Source organism: Neopelma chrysocephalum, unplaced genomic scaffold (genome assembly GCF_003984885.1).
Source record: "Neopelma chrysocephalum unplaced genomic scaffold, ASM398488v2 Primary Assembly neopelma1_181837, whole genome shotgun sequence".
Lineage (NCBI taxonomy): Eukaryota > Metazoa > Chordata > Aves > Passeriformes > Pipridae > Neopelma > Neopelma chrysocephalum.
In genome coordinates, this window is record NW_020937867.1 from 20,711 (window position 1) to 47,508 (window position 26,798).

The 26,798-nt window shown below is 53.8% G+C and overlaps 2 protein-coding genes across 2 annotated transcripts; one reads left to right on the forward strand and one right to left on the reverse strand.

Moving 5' to 3' along the window:
- Positions 1 to 1,269: 1,269 nt before the first annotated feature.
- On the forward strand, positions 1,270 to 22,791 carry LOC113962499 (14-3-3 protein gamma). The gene is made up of 2 exons (XM_027673251.1): positions 1,270 to 1,550; positions 19,256 to 22,791. Exons 1-2 carry the CDS (start codon positions 1,464 to 1,466, stop codon positions 19,910 to 19,912), a joined length of 744 nt encoding a protein of 247 aa, XP_027529052.1. The 5' UTR covers positions 1,270 to 1,463; the 3' UTR covers positions 19,913 to 22,791.
- A 1,704-nt stretch (positions 22,792 to 24,495) lies between these two features.
- Positions 24,496 to 26,501, reverse strand: LOC113962500 (heat shock protein beta-1). The gene is made up of 3 exons (XM_027673252.1): positions 25,982 to 26,501; positions 25,029 to 25,092; positions 24,496 to 24,832 (listed from the first exon to the last, which is right to left on the reverse strand). The coding sequence occupies exons 1-3, from the start codon at positions 26,340 to 26,342 to the stop codon at positions 24,673 to 24,675; spliced, it is 585 nt and encodes a 194-aa protein (XP_027529053.1). The 5' UTR covers positions 26,343 to 26,501; the 3' UTR covers positions 24,496 to 24,672.
- Positions 26,502 to 26,798: the final 297 nt, after the last annotated feature.

A 26,798-nucleotide genomic window follows, 5' to 3' on the forward strand; every position in this document is an offset into this window, starting at 1 on the left:
CTCACGCAGCAGGAGCCCTGCATGGCTGGAGCAGACATGTGCTTTTATCCCATGGGTTATTGATGAGCAAGTGCACTGCGTGCCCAAGCTGGCTGCCATCAATTATCCAGCATTGCTCTCCAGTGGGAATGCTCTCCTCCATGTGTCAGGGCCCCAGCCCGTGGCAGGGGAAAGGGGGTGGTGGAAAGCAGGAGTTTGCCCCAAGATATGTCACCAGAGCCTGGCCCAGCACCATCACAGCACCACAGGCAGGGTCTCCGTGGAAGGATGGTCCATGCCTGGGCTGTGAGTGGGACTGGGATGTGGTGGGGTCTGGGTTGTGAGTGAATGAGGGTTGTGAGTGGGATTGGGATGTGAGTGGACCTGGGTGGGTCGTGAGTGGGTCCAAGCTGTGAGTAAGTCTGGGCTGTGGGTGGATCTGGGTCGTGAATGAGACCAGGCTGTGAGTGGGTTTGGGCTGTGAGTGGGTTTGGGCTGTGAGCGGATCTGGGCTGTGAGTACATCAGGGTTTTGAGTGGGATCTGGCTGCCAGTAGGACCAGGCTGTGAGTGGGTTTGGGCTGTGAGAGGGTCCAGGCTGTGAGTGTGACCAGGGTGTGAGCAGATCAGGGCTGTGAGCAGGTCTGGGCCATGAGTGGGACTGTGCTGTGAGTGGCTCTGGGTTATGAGGTGGCACAGGCTGTGCATGGTGTGTGTGGCCTGTGAGTGTGTCCAGTCTGAGTCCAGCCCGTGAGCGGGTCAGGGCAGTGATGGGACCAGGCTGTGAGTGGGCACGGTGGGCACGGGCTGTGTGTGGTGTGCGTGGGCTCTGAATGGGTCCAGTCTGTGAGCCCACGCTGCGAGCGGGTCAGGGCTGTGGTGACACCAGGCTGTGAGCGCGTCCCGTGCCCCGCGCTGCTCCGCACCACGACCAGCTCCCTCCGTCCCGCGGTGGCCCCGGTGGGGTCCCCCCCTCGCCCCCGCTCCCCCCGGCCCCGGCCGCGCCCTCCGCGGCCCACCCGGGCCGGGCCCCGGTGAATCAGCACGGGCGGGGCCCGGCGGGGCGAGGGGGGCGGGCCCTGCCGCGAGGCATCACGGGAGATGTAGTCCTCGCAGTGTAGACAGCTCAGTGTAATCCCGGTATCGTCCCCGCCCCGCGGACTCCATCCCCCGCCGTGCCCCGCGCGCGCCAGGGGTGGGCGGAGCGGCGAAGAGAGGCGGGGCGGGGCGGGGCGCGCGCAGGGGGGTTGTGGTGGCCCGCGGCGCGCGCACAGCACCGGGCGCAGCCGCCGCCGCCGGAGCCGCCTCAGCCGCAGCAGCGCCCAGACCGCCGCGCCCGCCTGTCCTCCTCTTCCTCCTCCTCCTCCTCCTTCCTTCCTTCCTTCCTTCCTTCCTTCCTCCTCCTCCTCCTTCTCCTCCTCCTCCTCCTCCCGGAGCCCGCAGCCTCCTCGCCCCCTTCTTCCCCCCTTCCCGGACCCCGCGAAGATGGTGGACCGCGAGCAGCTGGTGCAGAAGGCCCGGCTGGCCGAGCAAGCCGAGCGATACGACGACATGGCGGCCGCCATGAAGAACGTGAGTCCCGTCCCGCGGCCGTCGGGCTTCCCCCGCTCACACACACACAGACACACGCGCACACAGCTCCTCCTCCTCCTGCCGCCCCGCGCCCTCCCCGCGTGGCCCCCGCGGTGGGTGGGGGGGGCTCGGGCAGGGGGGGGCCGCGGGGGTGTGCGGGCCCCGGCCCCTCGCCCTCCCGACACCCCCCCGCCTGGGTCCCGTTCCCGTTGTCTTTCCCCGCGCAGGGATGCTCTGCTGTTCTCCCGATCTCCGTCCCCTGCCCTAGAGCCCCCCCACGCATCCTCTCCCCTGCACTAGAGCCCCCCATCCAGCGCCCCCGCATCCTGCTCCCTTGTTCTGGGGCTCCTCCCCTAGCCCCCCACACCCTGCTCCCCTGCCCTAAACACCCCCCATCATCATCTCCCTTGTTCCGGCGTCCCCACCCAGCCCCACATATCCCCCTCTCTCTGCCCTAGAACCCCCCCTTCGTCTTCTCCCCTATTGTGGGGCCCCCTCTCAGCCCCACACATCCCCTTCTCTCTGCCCTAGAGCCCTCCCTTCATCCTCTCCCCTATTCTGGGGCCCCCACCCAGCCCCGCACATCTCCCCTCTCTGCCCTAGAGCCTCCTTCTCATTCTCCCCCTGCCCTAAACCCCCATGCATTGCCTCCCCTGCCCCTCTCCCCTGTTTAGCTGCCCCCTGCCCTGGAGCACCCTCGCATCATCTTCCCTGCCTTAGAACCCCCACGCGTTGCCTCCCCTGCCCTGCAGTCCCCCAACATCACCTCCCAGCCCCATCCCCTCTCTCCCCCCACACCAGGCCCCCCTGCCTGCCCCACACATCCTCTCCCGTGCCCCCCTCCCTGCCCTGCCCTGGCGTGGGGGGGCAGAGGAGCCAGCCCGGGGGTGTGGTGCTCCCTGGGGGGGTCACACCGGCTCGGGTCCCAGCGGGGGGAGGCAGTGGGGGACCCAGTGGGGGGGGGGGTTGTGTCCACACCTCTCCCCGCTGCCAAAATACCTCCCCGTGCATCCCTTCCCACGCGTGGTCACTGGGGATGGTGTGTGCCCCTGACCCCAGAGATCAGGAGCCCTTTCACTGCCAAAGCCCTTATTTTTATTGCTCTTGGTTGGAGATTTATGAATTGAGTCATGTTGTATTCATTTCACGCTCTTAAAATAAAGACTCTGCATATAGCAGGCTGATCTGATTTGTGACACTGAACGCTCCCCTTCAATACTGACATTTTGACAATATAAGAAGGGAAAAAAAAACATATCTCTGATCTGATCTTGCAAACAAAGCAATCGTGGGAGGCAGGATCAAGTCATTCCAGAAGATTCTGCATTTGTCATATTGCAGAGAGGCTAGACTGGGTGGAGGGAGGGAGGGGGTGCTTTAAAGGGGAAAACTGTTCTTTATGTTTGTCTTCTTAGTCAGGTCTGAACCTTTGCTGGGAGCTGGGGTGTCCTCCCCGGCTGATGAAAAGTGAATGCTGATCTGGGAATGTCGCAGTCTGCCGTGGGTGCAGCTCTGTTTGCCCAGATTGCACCATTTTGTCAATAACCTTGCATTTATCAAACAGACAAAACTGTCACAGCCCGAGCCCAGGGAGGGAGGAGATGTCTTATCAAGGAATGAAATACGGATAATCGGGACGAGATATTATCACATTAAACCAGCCGGGCTGTCCCTCTGCTGCACTGTGGCTTTTATACCATTTTCTGATAGCGGCATCTATTCATTTTAAAGCCAAGCCTGCTGTGTGAGCAGATCCTACAGCTCATTTCCTACGGATAATACAGCCGCCGTGACAAAGCCAGCAGGGATCTGCCTGGGACACACGGCCGGGCGTGTTGCAGTGTGAATTTCCCTAACCTGCTTACCCGGGCTGGCTGTTCAAACCCAAGGCGTTTCTAGCGATCATATATACGATTTTTCCTGCTAGTCCTTACAGGCCCTGGTGAAACAGTAACCCGGGCTAACGCCGCTTATCAGCTGCCGTGTAGTTTGGCCGTAAGGAAACGATTCCCAGCGGGAGCGCTGACGCCTCCCGTCCCCGGCAAACAAAAGGCAGAGCTTTGTTCTTCATTCCTGCACCGCGCTGCCCGAACCCCGGCACGGCCGGTCCGGCGGCGGTGGGCATGTCCCAGCCGGTTACCCCTGTGCCTCCCAGCCCCCAGCCCCGGTTGTGCGGGAGGCTGATGACCTCGCACTCATTTCCGTAGCAACGCCTAGTGATGTCATATGCCATGGTCCAAGCTGCAATGCACCCAGGCGGTAGCAGAGAGCATGCGGGCTGCGTCTAGCGAAGGTGATGCAGAGCCATCCTGCCCTCCAAACCGAGCCCTCTGCCTGCTTCCCTGGCACCCTGCTGAGAAATGAAGGATGGCTCTCCTTTAAAACCTGTTGTGGGAATGGTGGGCATAAAAAAGGCTCATTTTCCTGCAGCTTGATCTCACTGGTGGTGATGTGGGGCAGCTAAGTGGGTTGTTGAGCTTCAGCCTTGCCTGCTTGGGAGACTGTGCTGAATGCCTGTTTTAATGGTTTGACACGTGTGCTGGGGCTCTTGCTGTGTGCTGATTCATCCAGTGATGTCCTGGATCACAATATTTTCTCTTAAATAGTATTTATATATAATAAGTTCTAGCTCCTTCCCTCCTGCAAGTGCCAGCTGCTAGTGCTCCTAATTGTCCTACCTGCAGTCATGTTGCTGCTGTGGGAGCAGGATGCTCCTCCAGCCCCCCAAAGGGACAGGTTTACTGTGGAGTCTCAGTAAAACACAACAGATGGTCACATTGCCTACCAGAGGTGATGCCACAGCTGGGAAGGGTGTGGGGCCAGGTCCATTGATCCAGGGTATGGCTGCATGACCTTGGTCACGTCCCTTGTCACCTCAGTGCTGTCTGGGGGTACTGTCATCCCTATAAGGTGTTTGGGGGGCAGGAAGGCTCTCTGCTGGTCCCCAGGGTGGTGGTTGTGCCCGCTGGTCAGGCCTTGGCCTTGCTCACTGGGGTTTCACTGCCCACAGTGCCAGTGGGTGAAGCAAGATGCATTTCTGTCTGGTTCAGCTTCAGGAAGAGCTTTACCGCCTGACCCCATGCCAGGGCTGGGGATCGATATCCATTAGCTGGGGAGACTGGTGCTGCTGGAGGCTTTCCGGAGGTGGAGCCCTGCCAAGCCCCTGGCTGGTGCTGCCCGGGGAGCAGAGCACGTGCCTGCCTGTAGACCTTCAGGGTGGGGGGATGTGCAAGTGAATGAACATGATTGCAGTAACTTTTGCAGGAAGTAAGTCGCCTTTAAAAAGGGTGAGGGAAGCATTATTACATTGCACCTATGTATGATGTAGGTGTGGGACCATATGGCAGAGACCTGGGGTCCCCTGTGAGGGGAACACCTCACTTGACTTTGGGGACCCAACCTCTGCAGAGGGTGATGCTGTGCTGTATGTGAGGACCATCATCTGTGGTGGATGTGGAGGGGGGAATTCTGGAGATGCCAGAAAGCAGATGGCTGCTCCAAGCTTTAGACACCACAACTTGATGCAGTAAATGGCAGTTGTGGGTGGAGGATGGGGAATTGCAGGCCTTCCCTGGCATGGGGTATGTGGGCTTCTGCCATGTTGGTCACCAGCCAGGCAGGTTATCACCCCCCACATCCAGTGACCAGGTTAGCACAGATAGTGGGGCTTCACACAGACGGCAGGCTTGCCCTTGGAAAACAGGGTAGTAACACAAACCCATCCTATCTGGAGAGTCCTGCGGGAGTGGAGCAGGGTTGATTAGCTGCTTCTGCTTCGCAGCATAGACAGACAAAAGGGTGAGGTGGAAAGGCTTCTCCAGGAGGAGTGCTGGGCAGACCATCTGTGATGGTGGGAGGGGAGCAAGGAGCACGAGCTGCTGTAGTAGCACTTCCCAGGGGGGCTGGAGAAGGCTTTGGAAAAACCATTTCCAGTGCCGAGGTGAATGTTGCAGTCATTTGATGTCGGCACCGAGTGACTGCATCGATGTTCTTGCCACCATCCCTCATGCAGGTGTCTTGAATGCTGCTCAGCCCCCTGGTGCCTCCTGGGTCACCAGTGGATTGCAGTGGTGGTAGGGATTTGAGACAGCACAACTGATGAGCAGGGAGCAGGGCTTCTTTTGTGGAGGTCTGCAGGGTCAGGACAGGAGGGTGGCTGTCAGGAACTCCTGCCCTTCCCACCTTGTAATGCTTCATGATACACTGGAGAGGTACCAACATGCCCTGTACATGACTGCCGTGGGCAGTGTGCACATCAGCTGTATTAACTGCCCACTCTTCAGCAGCTCAAGCTCTTAGAAATTCCTCTTTGAGCTCCTGTTAAGTCCTTATCTGTGAGTTTTAGGAAGAGTCACTGACTTATGAGACCATGCTCAGGATTTCTCTCTGTTGGCCACGTGTAACAACCAGGTGTGGATTTGATTAGAAATAGCTCTTCTTGAACTAAACTATGATGAAGAATGTAGCTATTGAATCCTGTCTGAGTACATGGAAACAGTAATGCTCTTGGGCAAGGGCTCTCCAAGAGCTCTTGGATGATTTGGGCTTGGCCTGTAGATCTGTTGGATGATGCCTAGCCATGAAAGTGCAAAAAAGGTTGGTGGGAGTTGTCTTGAATTTTTTAAATTTGGTTTTTTAACCTTTATTGTACTGCTTCTTGTGGGTAAAGATGGCTGGCTCACAGGAGACTCCATTTTTTGGTACACCAAGTAAGCTTCATAATGGCCATGGATAAGCCCTGTCTGCCCAACCTGCGTTCACAAGCTGATCCCAAAATTGCTCCCTGGAATAGACTCTGTGGACACTGATGATGTGAACTTGGGCTTGCTAGAAGCTTCAGGAACAGCAATTTAGGGGCAACCACAGAGCTTCACCTCCAGAAGTGTTTTCTGGATTAAAAACTCCTGTGCCTCTGGAGCATGTACATTGTTCTTGGCTTGTCTCATCTGACCTGGATGATGTCTTTGACATCCTTTTAGCAGTTCTCATGGATGTGCTGGATGGTGCTTGCAGGAGCAGTGAGGGCTGCCCAAAAAACTGTGATATATCTGCTGGGATTTGGATTGTGATCAAGGGAGATGAGGAACGTGATTCTTCTTCACCTTCTGTGGCTGGTAGAATTAAGATTTTCCTTAATTTGAGGACCCCCACCATATTTTTTCCTTTGTGCCGTCTCTTCTTCACTGTGTATTACTGAACCACTTCATTCTAAGCTGTTCTCTTGTGGCTGGGCCAACAGCATTAGGGCTGGTCAGGAGCATTCTCAGCTTGGCTTTCCAGGTAGGAATAAGAAGCCTCAGCCTTGCAGAGCTTAAGATCAGGGAGGTGGAGTAAGAGCAACATAATGGTCCCCAGTAGCCTATGGGGAGGCCTAGGCTGGGCCAGGGCTTTGTTCCCTGGCTGGTGAGTGACCCCAAGGTGACAATCCTAAGGAAAAGGATTTTTCAGAGCCTGTATTTCTACTATCTCTGCAGAGCCTGTAGTTAGGAATGGAGCTGTGACTCTTGAGGATACAAGGAGAAACATGGCTCAGGGTGCAGCTGATGGAGCAGGGACTGGAGAGGAGAGTGGTAGCCATGACTTGACATCTGGGGAAACCTGCATGGATGGTGACACATCTGACAGGGTCCAAGGCACCAATTCTATGACTGAACTCTTCAGCTTCTATTTGGAGCAGCTTCATGCCAAGTAAACCACGTGCAAACAAATGCACAGAAGTTGTATGTATATATTTAGGAAAAATAAAGAATCCAGGCTTTTGTGTGTCCAACTGCCAGTGCTTGAGTAACCAGCTGCTTCTTGGGAGGTGGCTTTGTCTGAGCTCAGACATGTCCTTGGCTGTGGAGCACTGCTGGACTTGTTGGTGCTGCTCCTCTCCCTTGGCAGAGGTGAGTCGGGAGCTCAATTCCAGTCTGGTAGGGAAGAGCAAAGAGGACTGTCAGACTGGTTCAGACTAGAACTGGCTGCTTGGTGTGTCCCAGCCAGACACCAGGCTGCTCAGAGGCAGGTATGGAAGAAGAGGCATTGGAAAATGCCTATGGTGTGACCCAAGGGAGCCTTTCCTCAGGTGAGTTGATGCCTGGGGCATTTAGGGCTCTGCCTTGTGCTGTTCTGCCCACTTCTACCTCCTGAGCTGTGACTGACAGCAAAACATGAGTGCATATTGGAATAACTGCAGTACAAAGCACAGTGGAACAGGATTTGCCTGGCTTCCCAAGCACTTCTCCGTTGACAGTCTTGGTGGGATACAGGCACCATCTTCCACCTCACTGTGGCAAAGCTGTGATGTGGGGCTGAGGTAGCTGACACACCATGGATGCTTCCAGGTGTTCTATGCTTCAGTGCTCTGCAGCTCAAGACAGCTTTTTCCGAAGCTAATGCTGTTACAAGCATTTCCATGCTAACTGCTTTGGAGCCAGCTTAGACCTTCCTTCCTTCGCTGGCCAGGCCTTTGTCATTTCTTTCTGGGAGGCTGAAAGCCTTCAACAACTTCTATTCTTTACTGGGAAGGTAACTAACCTAACTAGTCCTTGGCTGAAGTCTCACTCCCTCCTGTTAGATTCACATGACTGCAGAGAAATGGCAACTGCCATTTTTGGAAAATGGCAACTGCCATTCAGTTCATGGCAACTGCCTTGTCTGGAAAGCAAAAATTGAGTGAAAACAGTAGTATTTACTCCATTCTCTTAGTGATGGTCACCACTGGAAGGCAATAGCTTGGAAACCAGCTAAAACAAAGGGAAGTAGCTGTGGATTTGTCACTGTGCTGGTGAAGGTACAGTGGCTTTGTCTTTCAACCTTTGAAACCTTGAGTTGAGAAGCCGTTCAGATAAATGGCTGTGGTTCGCTTCATGCTGGTGGTACTGAGATAAAATGCGCTGCCAGGCTTTGCCTGCGCTCCTGATGGTGCAGCTTTTGGTCACTGCAGGTGGAGACACTCTTCTTTCCCCATGGAGACAAAATGGCTTTTGGGAATGCAGCCCACGGCTTGCAGAGTGCTGTCTGAGGGCACTGAGCATTCACTCACGGGGGGTGGAGGACCCTGCGAGGGAGCACAGTGGTGAAAACGTGGGCTGTGCATCTGCACTGCTGAGGTCCTTCCTGGTCTCTGCTGCTGCAACCTCCCACCTCCCCACATCCCTTTGGGCAGCTATGGGGGCGTTGGTCTGGAGCAGGCAGGAAAGGGGAAGGATGTGGACCCACAACCTTCCTGTGGGGTTTTTGTGACTGGGTGGCGTGTCAGCTGCACACAGACAGTGCTGCCACAGCCAGCTTTCTCATATTTCTTCCCCTGGCTGCTTGATGTAATGAGCAAAGTCCTTCCTCCCATCCTAAAATGCAGGAAAATGGGGACAAAATGACTTTCATTCTGCTCTTTGGGCTTGACTCCTTGCTCCAGAGTCCAGATGTCAAGATGCTGGATTCCCACCCGTGGCTCTGGGGGAGGAGCTTGGCAGCAGGATGGCTTTGTCCGGCTTCTGCGAGTGCACAATGACAGCCAGCCCGAGTTGCTGCACATCTCCAGCCTCTCCAGTGGGCTGAAGCCCTGGGAGCTGCTGGGGCTTGATCTTCACTCTGGTTGCAGGGCTGGTTTACTTGGTAGGGTCTGGAAACGCTGGAAATAGTAAATTCTGGAAAATGGAGCTGAAATGATGAGGCAGCAATCCTCGGGCTGCAGGGAACACTGACAAGACTGTCTCAAAAGCAAAGCCTTCGTGTAACTGGCGAAACAAAAGCCTTTGTCTGCCTATTTAAGGGCAAACTTCCCCCAGTGTCAGGTTTTTCTGTGCTAACCCAGATGTAGTCACATCTTGGGCATGACCCAGCACATGCTCAATTAGGTATTAACAAACCTGATTTTTAGTCCCAAGCTACTGATCTAGTGACCAAGGGTAGTGCATTAGTTAATAGCAGTAGGAGAGTAACTAGAGAACATGTCACTGATGATGGCGTGAGATTCCCTTAAAGTGATCCCCAGATTAGGGATTAGAGTACTTAATGTTTTTCTTCTATAAAGGAGATGTTGGAATTGAGTCCGTCTATGGGTGTTTGAGGCAGCTGCACTTGGACGAGTCTGCAGGGACTCCAAGTACAAACCATTCCTTAATTGTTTGCAAATTCCCTCTGATCTCGCTGGATGGGTTGGCTTGCTCGGGATGTATCTTTGCTTACGTACCAGGCAAAGCTACGTGGCATGTCAGTGTGCTTCTGATTCCTCTCTAAGAGGTTGAGCCTGGCTTCAGCAAGGCTCTAGGAAAACACCAGTGAGAAGACTCGGCTTCAGTGCTAATGAGGCCGCTGATGGACACGTTATTTGGACAGTTGTGGTGCTCAGGAGCATAAAGTTTATTAATAGTAGGTGGAGAAGCTGTTGGTGTGCCGTGTGCTAACAGACATGCTCGACAATTGCTGTAGGAGATCTCTGCTTGTAAAAGACTAATGCTTAGTATTCAGCAGTGAATGAGAACTTGGGGAAGATTAACAGCCTTTGATTTACACCCAGCTGGGGCAGGCGTTGGAGCTTTGCCTGTTTATGCTGTTGGGCTTTGTTACGTGGGATGAATATTTCATTACCTTGAAGGTGGGAGCTTGGCTTCTTGCATTTGGTGGTGTCAAGACGTTGGCGCCCGAGGGGTTCTGTCACCTGTGATGAACTGAGATTAAATCTGTGGGGTGGTAGTCCCTTGGGCTTCAAAAGAGGTCTGGGAGGAGATGGCTGGAGCCAGGCAAGGGTAGTTAAACCCACAGTTGGATCTAGGATAGTAAAGTGACCCTCCTTGTAATTTAAAATTGGCTGCAGTGCTCCAAAAGGTTGCCAGAGCAAAAACTTGACTATCCTCTGTTCTGCAAGTTCATTTAAGAAATTAAATAAAATCGTCTTTGGTAGAGGTGTGTAAGATCAAGCCTGAAATCCCTGAAGCAGTGGGAGGGTAAGGCACATCTGGAGGGATAATCACCTTACTCATGGAGGCAGAAATCAAACCTGTCATGGAGCTGGCATGCTGGAGTCCACCTGGGTGTTCTGGGAAGTCTCTTGCTTAATCTAGCAAAACACATTTGAGACACCAAGGAACTGCTGGATCTGCAGACCAAGAGACCTAGAGCAAAAATCTTGTGAGGGTTTTTTATTGATATTTCCAGAACCCTACCTTGATGTGCAACAAGCAGAAGTTCACAAAGTGTTTGGGGCAGTGACAGAGTGGTTAAAAATGGATGTGGTCACTGCAGGGAGTTTTGCATGGCTGCAGCTTCTCCCATTTCACCCTTTGGAGCAGCAGCTTGCAGCTGCCATGGCAGAAGTGGCTCTGCCATGCCAGCAGCCAGGAATTGCCAGGTTCATCCTGCTCCAGCAGACCTTGGGAGCAGACTTTCCCAGCAGCCAGAACTTGCTCTCAACCTTTCTGAGCGTGTCCTGTCCGTGACCCCTCATCTCTCCTTTCTCTACTTGGCTCAGCTGAGTAGAGGTCATGGGCACAGCATAACGCTGTCATTTTTTGAGCCCCTGATTAAGGACCAGCCCTAGCACTTGACTCTGCAGGGAGGATTTGATGATCTGGTGGCAGGATTCTTCCTGCCTGGCAGTGGGGCTGGAGGTGAGCAGGAGAGCCCTAAGATCTGAGCCAGATTAGTACTCTTAGAAGCTGTGAGGTAATCTTTAAGCAGCTCATGCTCCCAACAGCACTAAACACCCTTCCCACATGAAACTTGGTGCATTTATCTAGAGTGTCCCTGCTTGTGTGCTGGAGTCCCTGGAGTCTGTCTAGCTTGAGTTTGTTTTGCCATAAATTGGAGGGGATGAAAAAAAGTCTTTCTCTGCGTTGACCAAGTCTTAAGACTCTAGAAATGACCAGTGGCCATCCCATGGATGGCTGCTTCAGCTCAAAAGCCTGTGAGTAGATGGACTCTTCTGAGGAATAATGCACCAATGGAAATTAAAAAAAAAAATCAAGTCTTTAAACTTGTACAGAAATGCTGCTGAGGAAGGAGCTGCAGTTACTCTTGAAGAGCCCTTCAGCTCACACCTGGAGAAGCCTGATGCAGCCCAGAAGAGCCTACAGCAACCATGAATTGTCATTCTCCTTCCAAAGGGATCAGTGGATCAACTCTGAGCTCCTAAAACTTGGGCGTGCTTCAAGGGCACGTCCAAGCTCTCAAGTCAGTGGTGTGCAAAGCCCTGGTCTTCCATGTGCTTTGCAGAAAGCTTGGAAAAAAGGCCTATCAGCAGCAAACAGGGCAGCTAATCCAAGGCAGGAGAGCTCCCCATGTTGCTGGATGATGGAGAAGGGTGATGGTGATCTTGGGCTGCTGCTGAGGCACTCGCAGAAACGCAGCAGTGGGCAGATGATGCTTGCCAGCCTGCCATATCCCGGGGAAGGAATAGCTTGGCATCCCTTCTGTTGTGTTGTAGTTAGCAGGCAAAGGTGCTGGTATCCCATCTGCCAGAGACCGTGTGATGAGCCCTTGAGTGACAGTCCTCTGAAGTGCTGGGACTGATGTGGTTGGACTTGCTGTTCTCTCCATCTGGTGGCTGGAAGGCACTAGGCCAACAGAGGTCGATTATTTTTCCTGAGAGTTTTTATAAGTACAAGGCAGGTAATGGCAGCAAGATGGTGAAACAAGTTGTCCTACAGCCAGTTTTCGTCTTGTTTAATAGCCTGTCACTAAGGCTAACAAGAATCTGGGTGTTAATAAGGAAGACAAGAAAACTTGGGCATAATTCCTTCCTGGCTCAAAAAGCACACACTGGCTAGAGGAGCAGCTCCTGTGCAGTGCTAACTCAGAAATGGTTTGTAGCTCCACACTTTACATGACCCTGGGAGGCCAGGATTGTTCCTTCCAGTTGGTTATTGGGATGTGTCTGGGCTGGTCTTTGTCAACAATAGCCATGGCAGATTGCAGGGTCTAGGAATGTGCCTGGAAGGCAGGCGGATGCTCCCTCGTGGTTGCCTTATCTCAGAAGCTGCAGATGAAGTCGGTGAGGCAAATCAATGGCACCCAGGTGTTCTGCTGCAGGAGAAACTGGAGCTGTTAGACCGAATGCTGGGACTGCAGCGCTGCAGATAAGGGCTGGTACACGAAATGCTGCTGCCAAACAGAATGGAGCAGCTCAGAGCTCTGCTGCTCTCACTGGTTTTCTCACCTTGACTCCCTTTGACCTTTTATGTGCAGAAATGACCCAAGTAGTTGAAACTTGCGTTTTTTCTCTAGCTGAAATCCATCACGGCCACACTGAAACTGGAGTAGGAGGAGTGCAGGCCCCAAGGACTGATCAAGCCTGAGTGCAGTGTGATAACATTCACCTTGGCTTAAACAACTGTTAAGCTATAGAGGCCAATGAAATAAATGAGCTCTTGGTTTTCATGTCTCCCAGTTTGAAGACTTTGCCTTGGGTGGTTCAAAGTTGCCTTAAGTAATAAAGGCTGCAGAGTGGGATGAAAGCCGCTGTTAACTGTAGGAATATGCAGAAATCCTAATCAGTGTCTGGGGTGCTGAGTAGCCTCTGAGATCCAGTTGGGCTACAAGCACCAAACAGTCTCTGCAGACACTGCCTTGATGCACTGGGAACAATTTGAAATGTGGCAGAACCATCCCATGTGCCGTCAGCCACTGTCCTGTGATGGGAGCTGACCCAGCCAGCTTGAAAAACGAGAACTAACAGGTGATTATTCATAGTGAAACAGGCAATGGAGAAGGCAGTGGGGAACTTGTGACTGCCCACAGCCTGTGTGTGCTTGTCTGGGATGTGAGGAAGGGTTCAACCTACAGCCCAAAATCCCCCGTGTCATGCTGAGATAAAACACGAGCAGAGAGGACAGTGGAAGGGGCCAGCAAGGAGAGAAGCAGTTACGGTGTGACTTCCACTTTGGAAGTACGACATGGGGGCGAAGGCTGGGCAGCAGGGGAAAAGAACCCAAACCAATCTGGCAAGATTTTAGATTTAGGTCTAGTTTAACACACGCCTACTTTGCCAAAGTAGGACAGTGCTTAAGAAAAGCATCTTTCCGAGTGCTGCGATGGTGTCGCAGGACAGCTCGCTCTGGAGCGCGCGGGGAGAGGCTGTTCTTGACAAGGTTGTGCAACATCGAGTCGTGACTGTCATCAAGACACAGGGTAATGGTGTCATTTTGATGTGCTTGAGGGCAGTCATTTCTTCAGAAGTTAGAGGGAGCTGGGGACAGAAAAACCAGGTGGTGTCTCTGGCACGTACTTCCAGAATGGCAGCACTTGGGCCGCTGGAGGTGGGCTTGTCAGAGTATTATTAAGGTTGGATAAGACCTCCAGGATCACAGAGTCCAACCTTTAAGCAATCCCCACCTTGTCAACTAGGCCAGAGCACTGAGTGCCACCCCTAGTTGTTTCTTAAACACCTCCAGGGATGGTGATTCCACCACCTCCCTGGGCAGCCCATTCCAGTGCCTGACAGCCCTTTCAGTGAAGAAATTCTTCCCATGTCCAACCTGAGCCTCCCCTGGCGCAGCCTGAGGCTATGTCCTGTTGTCCTTGCAGATGGGTGTTGGGGTCCCATTATGAGACAGCAGCTAGAGATGGGGGGGTAGATGGTGTGGCTGCAGGTCATGAGTATTTATGTGCTGTTTGAGCCTGAAGGGGTTGCCTGCTGGTTGTTCCAATTGCCAGTGGCTTCAGATAAAGTAAGAGTTTTGGTGGTAGGACTAGACCAGAACATTGTTTCAAAAGCACATTTTTGTTCTAAAAAACAAAACAGAAAGGGGACCTTTAGGCACTTCAGAGTGACTAAGGAGCTGCATGTGAAGGAAAACAAGGTGCTTGCTGGGGTTTGTGTGGAGAGATAACAGACTTAATTACATGGTCCAGGAGCTGTAGATAGAAGAGAGAAAACACGAGTGCTGAGGAGGAGATGGATGTTGTGTATCCTGGTAGGAGAGGGGCTCTGGTGATCTTTAAAAGCTGTTCTCAGTGAACAGTTTGAGTTCTCATGATCTGTCTCCCTCCAGGAAAGCTTGGCTCCTTTGTAGATATGTGATGTCTTCAGGGACTGGGGATCAGAAAAGCAAGTGTTGATGATTATAACATGGGTTGAACTGTCAGATGTTGATGGTATTCTCCAGGGAAGCATCTCTGGGTCCTCTCAGCTTGCTGTGCTGTTTGCTTTAAGATAAGACATCAAAGCTAGGCAGGAGCCATAAATGGGTGGGTACTTAATTATCAAACTAAGTGAAAAGTGTGTAAGGATAAACAGGTAGAACTCAGTCCTGTGATGGATCTCCATGGCAGCTGCTGAAGGGTCCTCAAAAACGATCATTTCATGTTGTACTCACACCTACTGATGCATGGTGAGGAGTGGAGGATGGGAGTCCTGGAATAAGCCCTGTAAGCAAACTAACCTGCCACTGTCTGGGAGCAAGCCTTCCCTTTGGGTCTCACACAGGCCTGCTAATTAAGATGCTTCTGGAAAGAAAGTGCAATAGGACCAACCCTTGGGCTTTTGGAGTTCATGTACCTTGACATTAGGGGCAGGTAAAGCTGTGCTTGCTCCCTGGCTTCTCTGCATGAGGCTGAGCCTTCCCTGGCTGCAATGTGATCCTTGGGCATGCCGGGAGCCTGCCAGGTTTTGGGCAGAGCGCTGAGTCAGAGCTCCAGCTGGAGTGGAGAAGTCAGGAAAGCCTTTTCCGAGATGGTGCCGCCTCTGCAGTGCTTTGTTGCAAATCAGAGGGCTCGGATTTGTACGAACCTCTGGACTCCCAAGCAGCAGAAATGTTAAACTTCCAGTAGTTTTTGTCCAACGGGAACTGTCAGAGTTTCCCTGTGGCTTTAGGGCACTTGAGTCTTGGTGGTGCAGACGCTGTGCCATCAAAGGCTGTGGGAACTGGCGAGACTGGAACTGGCAGTGTCCTCAAGCTTGGTGGTGGAACGTGCCTCCCAGCCAAAGCAGGCAGTGTGGACTGCTCCATGCCAAGCTCCCTGCGCTCCCTGGCCAGGTGTCCTTGTGCAGTGTGTGAAAGGTCAGGCTCCTGGCACTTGTGTTTTCCTTTTTTTTTTTTTGTTCCAAGATAGCTAAAAGACTTTCCCCTATCAGGTTTCCAGCATGTGGATTAGCTCTTTGTGCTTGGCCATTTATGCCACATCCAGGGCTTGACTCCATTTCAGCCACATGCATCTCCTGCCCTCTCTCCCCAGTCTCCAGGGGCACAAGGGTGAGATGAGGCTGGACAGTTACTGAGATTTGTGAAGCAAGTTTTGTTGTTCAGGGAAGTAAAACTCCAAACTGACTGAGCTTCCCAGAGAGCAGGTAGACCTCCAGCCAGAGGCTCATGGCTTTGTGTTCCTGCCAAGGCCTCCTATGCCAAAGTGAGATTTTCCTTTGGCTATTTGAAGTCTCTGACTCCATGTAACAGTACTGGGAATGGCATCAGGGGACCTGATCAGGGTACTGCCCTTCTTTAGGGAAGTGAGACCTCTCCAGGGTCTGAGTTAAGAAGGAGGAGGGTTCTGCCCTCCAAAAGGGCTTGTAATATGACTGCTGCAGTGTGATCCAGGCCTGATGCAGGATGTTGCCTTATTGATGTTACACCAGAGGTGTTTCAGTGCAATGCTATAAATTGAGCCTGCTGTTTAGCCTGTGGCTTGACTGAACTCATTTTGTGTTGGTATCCTGCTGTGTAAGAAAAAAATCAGTTCTGAAGAGGTGGCAGCAGCTCTGGTCAGACAGAGGGCAGGGATGTCCTCAAAGGCAGCTGAACCTGGGATACATCTTTTCCACCTTCCACTGACTCTGATAAGGCAGCTAATAAGGCAGCTAAGTGTACCCTGCTGTCCAATATCTTGTGTCCTGGGCATCTTGCATTTTCTTCCTGCTGGGAATGCAAATGCCAGATGGTTTTCTGTTCTTCCTCCCTCAGCTCAGTCACAGACTGAAATGTGTGGGACTGCAGCCTCTTCCCTTCCCTCTCCTAGTGCTGAGGGATGCAGTCCCTGTCCCCACCTGTGTTACACCTTGGCCATGTCTCTGCAGTGCTCCTTCCTGGGAGCCTGGGTACCACTAGGAAGCAGTGACATGGTTAACAAGGCTCCCTTTCTGCTTTTGCAAGTTCTCTGTGAGCTCCCTGGGGGAATCTGCTGTCTCCACAGGTGTACCTTCCATCTGTCAGCCAGTTTGTTGAAAGGATTTTGACAGGCAACTTTCCTCCGTAATCCTTAATAGCTTCAAATTTAAAATGTTTATGGCAAAGCTAATCCCACGAAACTCCCTGTAGTTTTAATAAATCTATCCTCCAGCAAGACTCTTCTGGTGAGAGGAGGTAAATCTGCTTCTTCCTACAGTGATACATATCTGCAGACGTGGCTGTGGGGCAGCTTTAAATCACCTGCTTGGTCCTCACTTAAAAACTGGTATCTCCACTCAGGGGGCACCTTGCTAAAAGCAAGACCTCATGGGGTTATCCACCTCCACAACTTCTGTCAGGACTGAAAACTGTTGGAGTCAGTGAGTCTCTTGTATGGCTGGGCACTCCATTTACAGCTGGAAGGCAAGAGAATAACTCAGGCTAGGATTCCTGGATGTTCCTAGGCCCAAATCCCTCACTCAAAGCAGAACAGCTTAGGTGGGGAGAAGACCCCGAGTATCCTGATCAAGCTTTGAATATCTCCAAGGACAGGCAATCCATAGGCTCTGGGGCAGGGGGACACCTTTTTTGTGCTCCAGTGTCCTCCAAAGATGGCTTTAACTTCAGAGGAACTTTAATGTGTGTTTGTGCAGGTGTCCCTCAGGGGGAAGAATGAAGGGAGTCATTCTGTAAAAATGCAGATCTCTAGAGACCTCTGCCCTCGCAGCACCAGGCGGGCTGGGGACAGTGCCTGAGTGACCTGCCACGGGTATTTCAGTTGTGGTCAGGCCTCAGTGCGGGAGCAGCGTATCCCAGGGATCCCAGGGCTGTGTGGTTAAACAGCTGTCGTTAGCCTGGCTGGGAGAGGGGGGGTGAGGGTTATTCTGGCACCGGGAGCTGCCGGATGGCCCGGGCATCGCTGCCCTGCTTACCTTGGGCGGGAACGCTGGGAGCTACCTTGGCACTCTGCCCCATGCTCCTTGTCCTGTGCTCCTGGAGACTGCTGATAGTCACAGGAGATCCTGTCCTTGTTAACATGACACCCATTTGCCCCATCCCTCCGCCACCTTCTACCCTTGAGCAGAAGCAGTTGTGCTGGTTTGCACTGTGAGACCCTCTTCCATACAGAAAGGGGCTGTTTGCTGTTCCCCTGCCAGGCTGTGGAGCAACACACGTCCAAACAACAGCAGGGGTGGGAGTGGAGGCTCTTCTTGCTCCTCTGCCTTGAAGAAAGAAGTAGGGGGGGTCCAGATCAGAGATCAGAGACTCTGCTTGCTGTGGGGGAAATTGAAGCTTAGCTGTAGCCTGGTTTTGGGCGGAGACATCAGCCAGGGCATGGCTGAAGAGCTGCAGGGGGAGTGAACGTTGTTGGAATGAGCAGGTCAATACAGTGTGAGCAAGTGTGAGTCATTCCAGGCCACTCAAGTGAGGTCCTGGGCTGGGCCATCCTCCACCTTCCAGCAGGAGCTGTTGGCCTGCTGATCCCCACCATAAACATGGTTATCTGGGTCCAGAGCAAACCTTGTCCTTACAGATCCTTGTTAGAGTGACTCAGTATTTGCAGAAGCCTTTCACATCCAAACCATTACCTAATCCCTGAGTGCCGTGAGGAGGCTCACAGGTTCCTGCTCTGCTGGCTGGCTTCCCAAGTGGCCGTGCCCAGGGTGTGGATGTGGTGGGGCAGTGTGCTCCCAGGGCATGGGGACAACAGCCATGCCCAGGCTCAAAGTGCCACTTGGCAGCTGAAACCATCCCAGTGGAGCTATTGTTGTGTCCTGTCTGCTCCAGGGGTGCAGAGACCCACACACAGGGCTCAGAGTCAAGGGGGATGTGAGCCCTTCCTGCCCATGAGGCAGGGCCATGAGGCACTTGGCCAGAGGTGCTGCCCAGATGGCTCCACTCCAGTGTTGCGGGAGCTGGAATGGGATTATTGTGATACCAAGTGTGATGCTTCCAAGGTAACTGAGATCACTCTGTGCTGTCGTCTCCGTAATCCGTCTGTTGTCACAGCACGTGAGGCAGGTGACGCTGTGCATTGACACTGTAACCTCAGTGAGGAAAATCCCAGGTGGGAAGGATGTACCCTCGCCATGTGAGCCTTAAGTCCTTATCTGTGCAGATGCCTGAGGCAGCTGTAGTTGTACCATCTATACATTCTTTGGGTGTCTCAGAAACACAGCCTGTGCTCATGGGAGGTGGAAGAGGTGAACACCCCATAGCTCTGGTGGTGTCAGTCCATGTGGCTAGCTCGTAACCCTGGACCATCTTCTCCCTCTTGCTTTGATTGTCCCTCTCACCGCATCACAGAGCCTGACTCTCCTCCCACAGATAAAAGGCATCTCTTTCCTAGAAGATTTTTCTCATTCTGGAAAATGCGTGATGGACAATACTTCGAAATGAACCCACTCCCCTTTTTCATGGGGGACTGAACCACGGCATGATTTCCTATCTGGCTCCTGCTGCAATGGGAGCAGATGCTGGATGACAGAGCAGGACTTTGCAAGCCAACTGCCTCCTGTCTCTCATGAGAGACTCACAGGAGCACCCAAGCAAATGATGGGAGTGTCAAGTGACTGGGGCTTAACCCAAGTGTCTCTCTTGTCTCTCCCTCTATCCATGCAGGTGACGGAGCTGAACGAGCCCCTGTCCAACGAAGAGAGGAACCTGCTGTCCGTGGCCTACAAGAACGTGGTGGGGGCACGGCGCTCCTCCTGGCGAGTAATCAGCAGCATCGAGCAGAAGACCTCTGCCGATGGGAACGAGAAGAAGATCGAGATGGTCCGTGCCTACCGCGAGAAGATCGAGAAGGAGTTGGAAGCAGTGTGCCAGGATGTGCTGAGCCTGCTGGACAACTACCTGATCAAGAACTGCAGCGAGACGCAGTACGAGAGCAAAGTCTTCTACCTGAAGATGAAAGGGGACTATTACCGCTACCTGGCCGAGGTGGCCACCGGCGAGAAGAGGGCGACCGTGGTGGAGTCCTCGGAGAAGGCCTATAGCGAAGCCCATGAGATCAGCAAGGAGCACATGCAGCCCACCCACCCCATCCGGCTCGGGCTGGCGCTTAACTACTCCGTTTTCTACTACGAGATCCAGAACGCGCCGGAGCAGGCCTGTCACCTGGCCAAGACGGCCTTCGACGACGCCATTGCCGAGCTGGACACCCTCAACGAGGACTCCTACAAGGACTCAACGCTCATCATGCAGCTCCTCCGCGACAACCTAACGCTCTGGACGAGCGATCAGCAAGACGACGACGGCGGAGAAGGCAACAACTAGACCCCCCGATGGACTGGCAGCCGCACGCTGATGCTAACTACTGCAGTCTTTATTTTTTTCCCACGAGTGGGGGGGGGTCAGGGGTGGGGGAGGGAAAGGGAGGGGACACCTTCCCAGGGAGGCCCCCCACAACCTGTCTTTGATTGCCTCGTTGACATTTTTGCCAAAACACCACTAGTGGAAGTCAGGCTGGCTGTGCTGGTATGGAATAGCAGCCTCACTGGCATATGGACTGTTCTGTAGATTATTAATACAAGTGGAGCTGTCTTTAATTTAACTTTATTGCTAGAAATAAAAGGGTTTTAAGATGAATTTGCGTGGATGGAATGGCCCTCGTTTTTAAGGAAAGCAACGCAAAAACATTAAAAAAAAAGACAAAAACAAAACAAACAAAAAAAAAAGGGAGTTCTGTGGTTCCAGTAAGGCTTCGTGCGTTTGTTTCCGCAGTCCAGGTGCCGTGTGTGTCCGCACCACGTCACGGGGCGTCTCTCTGCAGTGCTCTGCCCGCCAGGGCGCAGCCTCAAATCCCCAAATTGAGAAGGAATTAAAAATAAAACCAACAAAACTAAACAATTTGGGGCTCACAAAGCCCCGGGATTTAGGCCATCCAATCTTTCTCTTCTTTTTTTTTTCCCTTTATTTTTTTTCCTCTTGTTAAGATATTTCTTAGGGTAGCTTACAGTATTAACACTAAATTGCAGTTTACAGTGTTTCTACATTACAGCCATATGACATCAAGCCTTTGATTGTCTGTTTTTCTTTCTTTTGCTAGTTCTTTTGGCTTGCCTTCCTGAGCAGTCCTGGCCTGTGGACTGGCTTTAGCTATTCTGTGTCGCCCAAGGCAAGAAGATCGACCGCCCGAGGAACATCAAAGCTGCTCTAGTTTTTTGGTCAACAGCTTAACAGGTGCTTGGCTAGCGGCTGTTTCAACTATTTTAAGTCCACAGCAAAAGGTTTAAGAACTTAATTAGACAAGGGGGAAGTGTTTAAACTTAAAGAAAAAATGCCACTTAAATAAAAAAAAATAATAAAAAAAAAAATTAAAAAAAAATGAGCATTCAGGTCTGTATGTCATGTACTGTGTTTGGTATTTCAAAAGACCATCCTGGTTTAAGGTGCCACAGCTGCTTCCTCAGGGATTGCACTGCCATTTCACTCTGCCTGACTTTCTCCCACTGTACCATGAGGTTTGTCAGCAGATCTCCAGCACCCAGGCTCCCTTGTTTGTCACCAGGGAAGCCAGGTGCGTTTTCCTTTCTCCTGGGGAAGCTTGTGGTGTAATGAGTGAACTTCAGGAGCTTAGAAACTAATTTGGTAGAGAAATTCCTCAAGAGGAAGAGCTACAATCATAGACATTTCTATCCACCATCGGGAGCCCAGGAACTTAGTTCTCTTCTTAGCAAAATCTTTTCCAAGTCTGTCTGATCTGGCTGGGGGTGGGGGACGGGTCATCTGAGTTGCTTAGCAGGTAATATTTACCCCATTTTGAGTAAGTTTAGCTTTGATTTTGATTTTCCCATGGTCGTTGGAGGTTCACTGCTGTTCTCTGGCTCGCAGAGCGCTGCGCCCTGCAGCGCTTCACCCAACGCTGTGCAGTGAGAGGAAACCGCACTCGTGCTTTTATTCTTTATTAAATATTGGTCTGATTTTGGAAACAGGCTTTCATTGTCCCTTTGAGAGTCAGCCCGACACGGCGTCGTGGTGTGGCACACACGGCACAGCCGCTCCTGCTGCCGGGGTGTGCGGGGGGACGCGGCTCCGGCTCCCTCCCCGCTGTCCTGAAGCCGCTGCCCGGCTCCCCGGGGAGCGAGCGGGGCCAGGCCATGCTTGGCCCCCAGACACTGCCCCAGTGGTGCTGGAATAGCTTTTTCTGGCCGGTATTCATCCACCCAAAGTCAGGCCCAGGCGCTTTGCAGGAATTTGGGGTGCAGCATCCCACGGCGAGGGGCCCGCGGTGCCAGTGCGTGCTGGGACCGGGAGATGCTTTAGGCTTCTTACCTCCCTCTCATCGACCCCCGTGTCCCGTGAGCAGTGTTGTCCCAGCTGTACAATTTGGAAGTGATTTACTGGAATTACAAAACCTATCTTTTTTTTTTTTTTAAATTACTACTCTTTTTGGCTTTTGCTCTGGCTGCTTTAGGAAACTTATGCAGGAGAGATGGCACAAGAGGGCTAAAAACGGAGTGGGGGTCAGGGACTTGATTTTTAAGCAGCTTGAATGGTTTCTTTCATTTTTTAAGAGATGCACTTGCCTATGATACTGTCTCTCCAGTGAAATGATTACTGCTCCATTACTCTATTGATACAATATTGTGCATGCTAGTGTCGTATTTCTATACAGTAGCTTGAAATTTATTAACTTATACTGTAGATGTTATGTATTCCTATGACAAAATAGTCTTCAAAAATTTTCTAAAGTTTTTTAATTTATTTTTCTTTCCTTTTTTTTTTCGGGGGTAAAGTTTGCTCTACCAAATAGTGATCGTAACAAACTGATCTGTTATGGATGTTGCTATAGTGACATGCAATTATATATGATTTTGTTTTTAAAAAGGAAAAAAAAAAGCAAAAGAAAACACCAGTGTTAGCTTAATCTTAATGTCTGGTGTTCGTCATGGTGAAATTATAACTATTACAGTGTAGGAGAACAATGACTGTGTTCTTTGAATGAGCCTTTGTTTGTGCTTTTTGTCATGTTATGCAGTGAACTATTTTTAAGGTCTAATCAGTGATTATTTTTCCAACTCCGTGTTTCTGTAAGGAATTATTTCACACACGGACCATTCTTAGCAGTTTTTCCTCAGTGATGGAATATCATGAATGTGAGTCATTATGTAGCCGTCGTACATTGAGCAAATAAACTTACAGATCTGACGTCAGCGCTGCTTAATTGTTATCGCCTGTGTCGAGTTTCTGGGGGGCTCCGTGGGGTGGGGAGGGCTCGGGAACAGCCGGGTGTCTGATCCCGGGGGCCACCGCCCTTCCGCCGGCGCAGAGGATCCCGGCGGATTAAGGGATCACCAGGCTCCTTCCCGGGCCAGAGGCGAGGGAAGGTGGGAGCCGCGGGGAGGGTTCCTGGATGCTCCCGTGGCCGCAGGGGTGGGTGTGTGGGAGCCTCCCCACCTCCCTCCCTGCCTTCCCTGATGGTTTTCCGCCCGGAGCCACACGCGCGGTGACTCACGCTGTAAAAATACTCCCCTCCCCGGGAAACTATAAACGGAAAATGCGCCCTGACTCACGCGCCCTGCGAGGGATCCGGGGGTGCAGGGTCGACACCCCCGGGAAGGGGCTGGGAATAACCCCTGGGTGACGGCAAAGAGGGGCTGGGGGCTCGCCGAGCACCCCCACGCAGAGAGGGACACCCCGAGCCCCACCCCGGCGCCGTGGTGCTCCGACAGCCCCCTCACCACGGCTTTTTGGGACGTGAGAGCCACTGTGGCATGGCCACGGGAGAGAGGGGAGGGGGCTGGGGATGCTCCTGGAGGGGCTTCTTCCCCTGGAGACACGCTCGGGCTGGAAAAGCCTCGCACCCCCAGACACACACACACATAGGGAGCCCCCCCAGGCACACAGGTGACCCCTGGCAGCAGGAACTGACCCCGGGATTGTGCCTGAGAGCTGCCAGACTGCTCACCCCTGAGACTGCTGGGGCAGAGGGGATGGAGGGGAAGGGGTTCGTGGAGCCCCCCAAACCCAAAGAGGGGCCTCGCGGCCGCGAGATTCCTCCCAGGTCACTGTCTGCCTCCGGGATGACTCAGGGGGGATTAGTGGGATTTGTCAGAGTGGGAACATCGAAGCCCTGGGCCTGACCTCAGCCATGTAGGGCCAGTCCTGCCCAGAGGCACGGGGGGCACAGGGGGCACAGGGGGCATGGGGCCAGCTGGGGCTGAACCCGAGACCACGACCCCCCTCTGCCCCAATCCAGCCCCCCAGTATGGCTGCAGCCCCTGAGCTGAACCCCCCAGCTGGCCCCTCACCACAGTGGGATGGAAGGAAAGGGGAGCACTGGATGGCAGGGCTGGGGCTCAAGGGGCTGCATTGCTGGGGTTGTGGAGTCCCCAAGCAGAGCTTCTGCCCACAAAGCCCCTGTTTGCCCTCTGGCCCCCCTGTGACCCAGAGGGCAGGGGGTGTGTGCTTGTTTTTCAGGGATGTCACCCAGGACATATTCTGATATTGGCTGAGAGCCAGCGTTGTGGAGACCAGGGAGGGTGAGACCCAGGGCATTTGAGCACCCTGAGGGTGCACCCAAGAAGGTGAGACTCTCTTGGCATTTGAGAGACCTGGGATGTAGGAGAGCCAGGTTGTGGAAACCTGGGATGCTGAGCCTGGGATGTTGGAGACCAGAAATTTTTGAGACCCGGGATGTAAAGACCTAGGATACTGGAGGCTGGAATGTGAAGAGCTGGGGTGTTGGAGACCTGGATGTGGGATATCCAGGATAGGGAGACTCAGGATGTTGACCCCAGGTGCTGAGCAGGGCTTGGTGACCCCCCCCACTGGCCCCAGGCAGCCCCATCCTGGTGCTCTGGTCCCAGTGCCTGCAGTGCAGCTCCTCCCTGCCGGGGGACACACACAGGGACAAGTTTCTTTCACCAGTTTTTATTCCAGCTGATAATGTCGGTTCCTTCACATTTATTCAAGGCACTCGGTGACAGGGCGAGTACAAAATCAACAGTAAAAAGGGGGCGGGTGCGAGGGCGCAGCTGGGGGTGGAGGCGGCGGCGGCTTCTCCTCCTCCTCTTCCTCCTCCTGGGTGCCGCCTACTTCTTGGCTGGTTCCTTGGCTTGGCTCTCGACGGTGACGGGAATGGTGATTTCCGCGGACTGGATGGCGGGTTTGGGCAGGGGGGCCTCCACCGTGAGCATTCCATCGGGGGACAGCGAGGATCGCACGGCCGTGGCTTCAACACCGGGGGGGAGGCTGTGGGGGAAGAGGGGGGGTCAGGGCCGCAGCACCCACTGCCCCACCTACACCTCCCAGGGATGTGACAGCCCCAAACTGCTGCCTCCCCGCTCCCAGTTTGGCCAGTGGGCACTGAGGGGGTGGGTGGGCAAAGGTCCCCAAAGACATCGAGGTGCTGCCCAGGATCCCAACTCTCCTCCTCCCTGGTACTTACGTGTATTTTCGGGTGAAGCATCTGGAGATGAAGCCGTGTTCATCCTGCTTCTCCTCGTGTTTGCCTGCAAGGAAACAAAACCCCGGGATGGTTGGAAAGGAAACACCCAGCTGAGGGGGGGCAGCCTTCCCACCCCATCCCGACATTGCCTGACACCAGGGAGGGGCTGATTCTGCCCATCCTGATGTTTCTTGCCATAATATGAGCCTGAAGCAGCTGTGGGGTACCAGGGGCAGTGAGGCCCCTCTGGGAGCATCCCCCAAATTCAAGTGGAGCAAAGTGTGGTGCCAGGAGCTGGTGGTGGCCAAAGGGACCCAACAGCAGCCACCTGGCCCCACAGCCAGTGGGGCTGGAGATGGAGGACCCTCCTCTTGCTGGGGCTGCACCCCGAATCCCTCTGGCTGGGGAACTGCCCCCACTCCGTGCAGACCATCCTGGTGTGGCAGGAAGCACATCCTGGCCTTGTGCCACAGGTCTGGACTTTGTCATGGCATCCCTGGCTGAGCTGCCCAGGGCTCTGCGGGGAGTGTGGGGGCTGTGGGGCTTGTTACCCCCCAGATCCCTCTGTGGGTCACAGGCAGGGGGTCCCTCCCTGTGTCCTGGCTGGGACAGCAGCGAGGGGTGAATATATGGGGCTGGCGGGGGATCTCTGTACCCTGTGCTGTGTGAATGCACCCCAAGGCTGAGCTGTAGTGCTGGGCCTTCCTCTGTGCCTTGATTTTCCTCTTCTCTTTTCCTTTCCCTTTCCCTTTTTCCTCTCCTCTCCTCTCCTCTCTCCTCTCCTCCCACCTGTCCCCTCCATCTCCTCTTTTTGCTTTTCCTTCCCTCTCTTCCCACCCCTTGTTCCGCCCTACGTTGCCTTTCCACCCTTTTCCCCCCCAGCAAGCTCTGGAGCAGCTGCCTCATCCCAGCACCCTCGAGGGACCCCAGAGACCCCCCATCCCAGCACCCACCGGTTATCTCCACGATGTTATCCTTGGTCTTGACCACCAGCTCCTCAGGTGCAAAGTGGTTGACGTCCAAGGTGACCTTCCAGCTGTCGGCGGTCTGGCGGATCTCGGAGATGCCGCTGCTGAGCTGGCGGCTCAGCGCCGTCCCGAAGGGCGAGCCCGGGGCCGGCATCAGCGCGCTCTCCCGGGGCAGCAGGCGGAAATATCCCGGCCAGGCGCTGCCGCTCGGCCACTTGTACCAATCCTCGGGGATGTGGGGCATCCCGAAGGACTGGTCGAAGAGGCGGCTGCCATGGTACCAGTCGCGGAAGGGGTCCCAGCTGGGGCTGCGCAGGAAGGTGAAGGGGACGCGGCGCTCGGCCATGGTGTGTGGTGCTGCCCGGGGGGCGGCTGGCGGTGCCTTATGAAGAGGGCCGGGGGTTATTTTTAGCCGGGAGGCTCAGCTGGCTATTAATGGAAATCGCAGCAGCCCCAGGGAAGGGACGAGAAACTTTGCCGGGGTTGGGGCGGCCGCACGCAGCCGCAGTGTGTGGGCGGCGCGGGGAGGGGGCTGGCGGCCTCCGGGGTCCCCCTGCCAAGGAAGTGTCCGTCCGCCTTTCATCACGAGAGGCTTGGCTGGTTGGGAGTGATGGATGGCCCTTGGAGCTGCTCCCGGGCTCTTCCTGCCTGCCCGTAAAACAATCCCCGGGACACGCTGGCCTTGTGGGGAGGGAGCTGGGGCCGGGCCAGCGCCTCGGGAATGGCGAGATGAGTCAGTGGAGGAGGCCGTGCATGGCCCTGCGCTGCGTCACCTGCCAGCCAGAAGGTTCTGGAGCCCCCC